This window comes from Rhinolophus sinicus, chromosome 7 (assembly GCF_057876585.1).
Source record: "Rhinolophus sinicus isolate RSI-liver-muscle chromosome 7, RSI-T2T, whole genome shotgun sequence".
NCBI lineage: Eukaryota > Metazoa > Chordata > Mammalia > Chiroptera > Rhinolophidae > Rhinolophus > Rhinolophus sinicus.
This window is the reverse complement of record NC_142507.1, coordinates 55,439,449-55,448,467: the sequence shown is the minus strand read 5'-3', so window position 1 is coordinate 55,448,467 and position 9,019 is coordinate 55,439,449. Positions and strand designations below refer to the sequence as shown.

Genomic DNA, 9,019 nt, shown 5'->3' with positions numbered 1-9,019 from the left:
ACCCCTGTGAGCCTGTGTCCTCACCTGTAAAATGGTCCTAACGTGGTCTATGGATTTGACGTTGGAGCCATGCGAATGTTTTAGAGAAAACACAAAATCAAATTGGAAAGAATTAAATGAATTTTAAATTAAAAAGAAAAGTGCTTCATTCCCTAAAAACCTAAAACAAACGTAAACAAATGCACTTCACTTCATATGAAGTTGGAGACAAAGCCACGCAGAAGAATTTTCTTTCAAGTGATTATAAAACTCAGCATTTTGACTATACATTTCTAAGAGCAAAAGATCCACGGAGAAATCTTAATGTTGGTGTTACTGTTTTGAAAGCGCTATTTATTGTGATAAAGCAAATAAATAATGATAATAACAGTAATAGGAACTAAGATTTTCAGTGTACGGAAAGGAAAGTTAAGCAAAAACTGCTAACCTGTCATCCGAATGAGACATAGTAGCATGAACTCATGATTTGTAGCCGTATCTTCACGTCCAGTTTACGGGAACGGCTTAGAAGCGGTGACAATGCAGTAACAATGGGTATTCCTCGTGTCCCCATTGTAGTCTCTAAACCAGGAATCTGGAGAAATTCCAGGCCTGGGGCAGGATAGCTTTTCATACCTGAGAAGAAGAAAGTTATGACACGCAGGTCAAGTTCATGTGAAAAGGACCCAGCAGCCAACTTGAGAAGACTCCCACTGGCCAAACAACTTCAGCATTAAAATGAATAATGACTGTAAGAGATGGAAGCGTGTCAAATATATACATAAAGTCCATGAATTCCTAATGCTACTGAAAGATAAAGTCACTGGTGACCTTTGGACATTGAGAGGGCACCAACCCACGACTGTGACAATCAACAGGCTGGAGCAGAACCGGTTGGTGCCCCCGCCCACGTCCCCTTAGCAGTCAGAAGCCGAAGGTGGCCGGCGGCCTGAGGATTCTTTTCTGCCTGAGGAAGGATGCTTGGCCTAATGTGTGGCGAGTCAGAGGGACCGGAGGGTTAATGCCCCTGGAGCAGCCCTCAACCAGAGGGGGAGGTGGTAAACCAAAACCACAGGCCCCTCCCCTCTCAGGCGGGAACGCACAGAAGCAGGTTCTCCAGTTTCCCAGAGCTCCCAGCCGCTTACAGCCCCAGCTGCTGGCAGTCATAACCTCTCAGGTATGTACTGGATTCTTTCCCTTCCCTTCTCACTTTTCAGATCTATTAAGATCTGGGAATTTTCAGACCCATCAAGTCAGGAGCACACGTGGGTGGGCACAGAGCAATCCCAACGGCACATTTGTGACTGGCTGTGGGCACATTGGGAGGCTGCGAGTAAGCGAGGTGAACAGGAAAACCAGGTCCCCACATGACCTGTTTCTGCTGCCCCCGTGCCTCTCTCAGCTCACCCGACAGCTCTGTGGGGCTTCTCTGTGATTCAGCTGCAGAGGAAAAGGCCCAGGCCTGGTTCATGGGTGGGTGTCTTTCACACACTGATGGGAGCCCAGCTGGCCTGCTACACATGGCAGCCCCACTCGGGGGGGCCCTGAAGAGCGGTGTGTGGGAGGAGCCTCCCCACAGGCCACCCACTTTCCGGTGAGAGGGGACCTGAGCAAAGTCCATACAAGGACTCATGAACAGTGGCAAATGGCTTGGTTGGTTGGTCAAGGGCCAGGCAAGGGCAAGACTGCAAGGCTGCACGTAAGGCAGTTCTGGGGAAGAGCTGAATGGCTGGAGTCACAGCCGTGGGCATTGTGTCTTGTGGACACTCACTGCAGAGGGGCCATTGAACAGCCAGGGGGACAGAAGGACTCCAGCGGGTAACAGCCAGCCTTTGTCCTCCGCCATGCCAGGCTGGCACAATGAGCCCAGGACTGGAGCGGCTGTGGCAGTAGACATGGAAACCAGCAATGGCTCCTGCCACCAAGGCTGATCTAGCTACCGCCCCTGCTGGATGGTTGGCCTGTCAGCAGCAGAGACAGACACTGAGCCCTCGACGTGGTCCCATGCCTCAAGGAGCCGAGCCAGCCACTGGGCTGCATGGAGGTCACCATGTACCTCTTTCAGGCTGGAGGGCTGGGCAGTATCTCCTTAGTGGGGTTTATATTCTGGATGTGGATTTGCCTTCCGGCCCCAGTGCCTTGGACAGCACCAGAATCCAAGGGCGTGAAGGAAATGGTTTATCCTTATGCAATCCCACACAGGCTCTCCTCCATCCATGGGAATGCATGTCACAGTGAGGAAATACGACAGTGGGCATATGACCACAGGCTCCTCTGGCCCTACCATACACACCACCCAGAAACTGCCAGCCTGCCAGTCCACTGGCACGGCCTCCTTACAGCACATCTGAATACCAGCTTGGGGAAACACCCTCTGGGATTGGGCTACTGGCCTTTAAAATGCAGTATATATTTTAAACCAATGGACATTGTACAGTGCTGCATTCTGGACCACTAGAAATCACTGGTCAGGAACCAGGGCATGGAAGTGGAATCCCCCTTACCATCAGTCTCCATGGCGCTTGGGGGAATGTGTGCTTCCTGTCCCTATAAATTTAGGCTCTGCTGGATTAGAAGCCCTAGATCCCAGGCAGGGAGCTGTGTCTACAGGGGTCCCAGTAAGGGTACCCCTAAAGCTAAGACTACAGCATCCTCTGGGTCATTTGGGGTGCCTCATGCCACCCGGCCAGTAGACAAAGAAAAAATTACCCTGGCAAAAGACATTTGACCTTGATTATCCCATGTCCAATGGGACTCACGGAACGGCAGCAGCTGCAGCAATGGCGGCCTGTCAAGGGCATGGCAGTGAAAGGCTCAGGGCTTCAAGGATGAAGGTGTGGGTTTTTCCATTGGGAAGCCCCAGAGACCAACAGAACGCATTGCAGAGGAGGGAGGCATTGAATACTGATTACAGCCTTGGAACCAACTGCAGGAATGGTTACTGTAGTTTGTCCCACTGGCCCTCCTGTTGTAAGACTTCTAAAGACTTAGAAACGGCCATCAGTGACCACTTTGAAGAATCAGTGATGGGACCAAGTGAACTTAGCATGGGGCCACCAATGGGTCTGAGTACCGCACAGGTGGGTGTACCTGTGACCCATATCCTTCAGCCGTCACCTCCACAAGGAGAAGGCTCTCCCTGGGAGCTTTTTCTCTGGCTGTGGGAGCATGTTTGCGCTCAGGCCTAGCCAGGAGCTCTAGAGGGTTCATGCTTCCAGAAGCAGCCCTCAACCTTCCCACAGGAAGTTGACCGGTAACACCCTAGTTCCTTTGCCCCACGCCCTACGGTGGGATTCTCTGAGATGGGTTGGCCACTGTCTCCTAGAACCCCAGGTGGGACTGAGCCCAGTGAGTGCTCCACCAGCTGTTACACACCTTCCCTTTCCTGTCTCACTTCTCCACCCTCTGCCTCTGAGCATGACCTTCCAAACAAACTATGTGTATTCAAGGTCAACTCAACATCTGCTCTCAGGGAATCCGTTGTCTTTGTTAGTTCGGGCTGCTGTAGCTGATTCCCACAGACGGGGTGTCTCAAACAACACACATGTGCTTCTCACAGTTCTGGAGGCCGGCAGATCTGGTGTCTGGAGAGCAGTCTTCTCGTTGTGTTCTCACCTGGTGGGGAGCAGACAGGAAGCAAGCCCTCCCGAGCCTCTTTTTTCTTTAAAGGTAGTCTTGCAAAACCTTCTGGGAGACTGGCAGGGTACAAACACGTTTTGAAATATGTTTAGGCCCCTTTTAGGTTTGCTCTGTGGTGCCCAGGGTACAGTAGGCCTGCGGGTTGGAGCGCTTGGGCTTAGGCGAGTGTGTGGCGCCCCCGCGTGGTGCCCGGCGCAACACCCTGGGTTCTCCGCTTCTGTCCCGGTCCCGGCCGCGCACGGTGCCTCCAACTCTTCTCCGCTCTTTTGGTGCCTTCTGCTCGCCACCCCCCTCTCCTGCAGGCTCACCCCTCCGCGGCAGTGGCCCCTCCTCTCATCTGTCTTCCCAGGCGCGCGTTCCACACGCTGGGTCCAAGGTCAACCCCCTCACCTCCCACGCCTCGTCACGCTTCCAGTTTCGCCCAACACAAAAACTCCCCCACTTATTTTATTGCTGTATACAGAAGTCAGTTAATGCCCCCTGAGCGCCCTCCCACCCCCTAGCAGTGGCTGAGTCACCTGCTGGGGGCACTGGCGCAGGGCCTTGATCCGCGGGTCTGGGGATAGTAGTCGCACCCCGCCATCGGGGGCCCAACTACCTCCAGTCCCGACGCCCGGCCAGCGGGGATCCGCGGCCCCCAGCCCTACCCTCTGGGCACCGGGAAGGTGGGCCAGAAGCAGCTGCTCCTTATTTGGTGGGAGGGGAGGCTCGCGGGCAAAGGGCGGCGAGAGACCCCCGCCACGACTCCCAGGCTTCGTCGCGCGCCCTGGAGGGGGTGCGGTGGCCTCTACTCTGAGTAGCAGTAGGTCCCGTAGGCCGCCTGCTGGGGCTGCGGGAAGCCGAAGCTGCGCACTCCGGGATCAGGGAGGCCCCCGCAGCGCGGCCGCGGCGAGGTGATGGGGAAGCGCACGCTGCCGTCTGCCAGCCAGCCGCCGTCGCATTGGTCCAACCCCGAGAACTTCCAGGCGGCGTAGAGGTGCCCGACCTTGGCCACCATGGCCCCGCGCCGCTGGCACGCTGCGTGGGCTTCAGACAGCGTCAGCCGCCCGGGCACGAAGAACACTCGGCCTGGGGACCGGAGCGAGTCACGGACTGGCCGAGCGCAGGGCGGGTGTGGCGAGGATTCGGGCTCCGGTGGAGCAGAGTGGAGGGCCAGGCTGAGGGGAGGGGGGCGGGCTGGCTGGGAGGAGGGGAAGTACCCAGGCAGGGGTGCAGGTCGGGTTGCGGGAGGTGGGAGGCAGCGGGCAGGCGGAGTGATGCAGGACCCGGGCTCGAAGAGACTGCAGAGCCGCGGTGATCTCAAGCCTCCCGCGTTCTATTTCCCCGCCCCATTCTCCAGCCCCCGCCCCAAATCCCGGTCTCAGCCTCGGTCTCCGGCCACGCCTCCTCCGCAGCCCGTCAGGCCCCGCCCCTTGGCCCCGGGGCGCTCGCCCCGCCTCTCCCTGCTCACCTGCCAGCGCCGAGGTGAAGCAGAAGGCGTCGTAGCGGTCGCGCTTCCGGTCGCGGGGACCGTAGCTACGGATACCAGGCCGACCGTGACCGCCGCACGGAGCGCGTGCGTTGAGTACCGGGTAGCGCACGGAGCCCTCGAGCAGCCAGCCCGCGTTACACCAGTCCAGTCCCTCGGTCCACGCTGGCGGGAGACGGGGGTTAGAGGCGTCTGCAGGAAGGAGCCAGGCCCGAAGGTCGCCTCGGCCCCTGTGACAGCTTGGAGGGGACCTCGGCGGTGCCGGGGCTCGGCTGCTCACCCTCGTACAGCTGGGCGTAGGTGGCCAGGCGTCCGTCCTGCTCCTCGCACGCCTGCTTCGCCTCGTAGTAATTGAACTGGTACCGGCCGCGGCTGGGCTGGTACGGAAACACCACACCTGGGAGGGGGAATGGCGGACAGCCTGGGGACGGCCGGCAGACGGGGGGGGGGGGGGAGGAAAGGCGCAAAGCCTAGCAGAAGGGGCTGGAGGAAGACCCTAACACCCCCGCAAGAGAGGAACGCGGTGGGAATCGAGGGGCCTCACCCTCCAGGCGCAGCGTCAGCGCCACGCTCTCGTCCTCCAAGCCGTTGATAAGCTCACAGCGGTACCGGCCCTCGTCCTCCAGGCGGACGCCCGCAATGACCAGGGAGGCGTCTAATCGGTGCCCCTTCCGCATCCTGGCTCGCCCCCCCAGGGCCCCGTAGCCCCGGGCGTGCAGTCCGTTGGTGATGAGGATCGGCGTTTCCCGGAGCTCCCCTGGTTCCACTTTGCTCCAGCGTACCTTGTAGCTGGGCGGCGGGGTGCCCAGGACGCAGGGCAGCGTGGTCGTGGCCCCACGACGAGAGTGAATGACCTCGTGGATGGGGGGCAGGAGGTAGTGGGGGCCCCGGTAGGGTGCTGAGCAGAGGGGGCCACAGTGGCAGGATCCCCCGACCCCCACTGCCCCAAGTGCCCATCCAGTCCCTGTTCCCCAGGCTCCCCCATCCTCCCCTCCGTTACCCACTCAGCAATAACTCACTCCCTGCGTACCTCCAACAACTGCCCTTTCCAACTTTCCCCACAGCTGGAGCCTCTTCCCCCTGTTATCTAGATTCTGGGCGGAGCCAAGGTCTTACCTAGGTCCCCCAGGGCTTTGTGGAAGATGGTGAAGGCCCAAGGGAGAAGGAAGTGGCAGAGTGTGGAGAGATTGAGCCCGCCTGGCATGATGGGGAGTCAGCCCGCTCAGTCTGCAGGGCACAAAGGGTGGCCATTCTTTAGGACTAAGGGAATGGACGCAGGGCAGAGAGGCAGGTTGGAGATGAAATTTCATCAGGGACTCCTCTGAGGGGAGTGTCCAGCTGGAAGCCATGGGGACAGAAAAAGGGGCTTATATTGGTGGCAAAAGGAAGGTGATGGGGGAGAGGGTCAGGAGCAACGCCCACCCCTGCCTATCCCTCTTCCTCCCTCCCATCCCTTCTGTCTGCAAGTCCTGATTTAGCACCTCCTCTCCCTGTCCCCTTCTCATCACAGGTGCCACTTCCCAAGTCTTGCCATCTGGATTACCAGCTCCAGTCTCTACCCTCCCAACACGCATTCCCATCCAAAATCAGAGTAAATATGATCTGGTCGCTCTCCTGTTTAAAACAGTGGCTCCCATTTCCCTGGGGGTAAAGCCCAGTCTCCTCACCACTGCTTCCAGGGCTCTCTGGGATCCAGCCTCTCCCTGCACCTCACCACCTGTGCCCTCTGCCCTGCGCTCCAGACATGTTGGACTTGCAGCTCCCGAACAGCCCAAGTTCACTCTCAGCTCCTTCTCACAGGCGTGGTTGGCTGGGCCTCACCTCCTCTGGGAAGCCTTCCCCCTCCACACTGGTGCAGTGTGGTCTGCTTCCCCTATTGCACTGGACTGGGGCCTTTTTTCCTTAGAAGTAACTTTTATTAGCAAATTGCCAGTGTGAATTTGAAAGCAATACATGTGCATTTGTAGACTATAACACGCAGGTTTCCAGTAATTATAAAGTTATTTTAAAAAGATTTCAAACACAATTGTCTATTTCAGTAGCTGATTTTTCCCTTTCTTTATTGTATCTCTTCATCACCTTGACCATTTTTAAAAAACTGAGGACCCCTTGGTTTTATTCATTTTTAAAATCTGGTTCCTCCACTTCCTAGCTGCATGACTTTGAACGAGTTACTTAACCTCTATCTGCCTCAACGTCCTCAGCAGTCACATGTGGATTATAATACACACCTCCTTCCCTGAGTAGCAGTGAGGATTTGATGAAAATAATACATCTAAATTATTTAAAATAGTGCCTGAGGCGTAGGAAGTGCTATGTGTGTGTTAGCTCATTTCTGCAGCTCCCAGCATGGTTTCTGGCATACAGTCGGCGCTAAATTCATGTGTGTGTGTTAGTGCATGAGCTCACATTCGGGACGTCTGGGGGGCCTAGCTGGGATATGGGGAGAGGGAGGAAACACCGAGGAGGAGAAAGCTAGGGAGCTGAGCTCCACCTTCTTGCAAACGAAGGCCAAAGATGACCTCCTGTGGAAGTGGGGGTCGGGCACAGAAAAGACTTCCAGTGGTTAAAAGGTAAAGGAAGTATCTGGGGCAGGGACATGAGCGAGAGAACCATTCTCCTGCACCGAGAACCTGGGAAGCAGGGTGATGGGGCGCCGAGACTGACGGAGGGAGCAACGATAATGAGAGCCGGCACTGACCAGTTCAACGTTTAAAGTGCCTGAAACGGCTCTAAGCACTGACATGTGGACTTTTACATTCACTCCCCTCAGTAAGCCTACGCGGCAGGAACGATTATGAATTCTGTTTCACGTGCTCAAACAAAGGTGCACATGGTTTAGAAAAAGCAGTGTAGAGGTCAAACTGCTTGTAAGAGGAGGGGCTTGCTGGGGTCTGACAGTGAGGGGAAGCCCCTAACCACTGATCCGTATGTCCATATTTCCGAGGCAGGTGCACACACCCCTTAGGAGAGTGAGAGGCCGACAGCTCCAGTGCCTACCTGTTAGAAGCTGCTGTCTTCACGGAGGTGGAGGGAGCGGTGATTGGCAGCTTTCTGTCCTGCTGGAGGAACAGGTTCCCGGTGAAGGAGTTGCCTGGGCCCCTGGAGGTCAAGGGACCTTAGAATCCGGGACTTGGGCACCTGGTCAGTGCAGCTGCTCCTTTTGCACCTTTGAGGAAATGCTTGTGCCCTAAGCTCACAGAAGAAGGCAAGGTGACCAGAACGCCGCTCGCCGTCAGTCCACTAAGCTAAGTGACCGGTGTCCAGCCCTCTGACCAGGCACTATTTCTGTGGGGCTTGGGATGAGGGCTGGGGACCCACGAAGGCGTGGGGAGTAAAGGAGGCAACCAGGAAGGGTCACCTAGAAGAGCATGGAAATTGGGGTGCAGCTTCTAGATGCTCACTGACCAGGGAAGTGTGGATTGATTGGTGGTATGAGAATGTTGGGCCAAGGGGCAGGGGGATAAACTACAGGTGAGGCTCAAAGACCCATAGCTGTCCAGCTCCAGCTGCCTCCGTTTTTCCATATGGGCCCCATCTAAGGAGCACCCCTTCCCTCCTGCCCCGAAGAAGTGCTCACCTCTGCCCTCTGGTGCCTGGGCGTGCATCGCCTAAGGGAAGAGGCGCTCAAGGTGGGAACCAGGCTTGTAGGACCTCCAGCTGCTTCAGGAAACCGGACCCCTCTGTCCAGTCCCCCCGTCTGTCCATCTGTTTGTCCCTTCCTTCTCTGTCTCCACCCCATCGGAAGCACAATTTCCCATTGTCTCTGTCTTTCCCCCTATTGTTGAACAACAGGGGCCCTTTCTTTATCCTGTGGGTAATGACAACGAAATGTCAACAGCTGGGGATGTGGGGTGCAGGACCGGCAGCAATGCCACCGGAAAAAGGACCTGGGTGGGGGTGGGCTTAGAGCAGGAACTGACATCCCCCAGG

General features: G+C 56.6%; 1 protein-coding gene across 3 annotated transcripts; it reads right to left on the bottom strand.

Moving 5' to 3' along the window:
- Positions 1-312: 312 nt before the first annotated feature.
- On the bottom strand, positions 313-8,926 carry HAPLN2 (hyaluronan and proteoglycan link protein 2). 3 transcript variants are annotated; one of them, XM_088799679.1, is made up of 7 exons: positions 8,667-8,926; positions 8,087-8,148; positions 6,203-6,424; positions 5,631-5,875; positions 5,367-5,483; positions 5,069-5,251; positions 313-615 (listed from the first exon to the last, which is right to left on the bottom strand). In XM_088799679.1, the coding sequence occupies exons 1-7, from the start codon at positions 8,826-8,828 to the stop codon at positions 431-433; spliced, it is 1,176 nt and encodes a 391-aa protein (XP_088655805.1). In that variant the 5' UTR covers positions 8,829-8,926; the 3' UTR covers positions 313-430. The 3 variants fall into 3 exon arrangements, with proteins under 3 accessions (XP_088655805.1, XP_074175184.2, XP_019566701.3); XM_074319083.2 differs by lacking the exon at positions 313-615 and adding an exon at positions 4,053-4,686 and having other exon boundaries at positions 8,667-8,888; XM_019711142.3 differs by lacking the exon at positions 313-615 and adding an exon at positions 4,053-4,686 and having other exon boundaries at positions 5,631-5,984; positions 6,203-6,313; positions 8,087-8,145; positions 8,667-8,795.
- Between the last annotated feature and the right edge of the window lie 93 nt (positions 8,927-9,019).

Coding starts and splice junctions, on each gene's coding strand:
- HAPLN2 (XM_074319083.2), bottom strand. CDS start 8,828: ATGGGGTGGAGACAGAGAAGGAAGGGACAAACAGATGGACAGACGGGG. Junction 8,149..8,666: donor CCAGGCACCAGAGGGCAGAG/GTGAGCACTTCT, acceptor CTGTTCCTCCAG/CAGGACAGAAAGCTGCCAAT. Junction 5,252..5,366: donor CTACGCCCAGCTGTACGAGG/GTGAGCAGCCGA, acceptor GTCTCCCGCCAG/CGTGGACCGAGGGACTGGAC.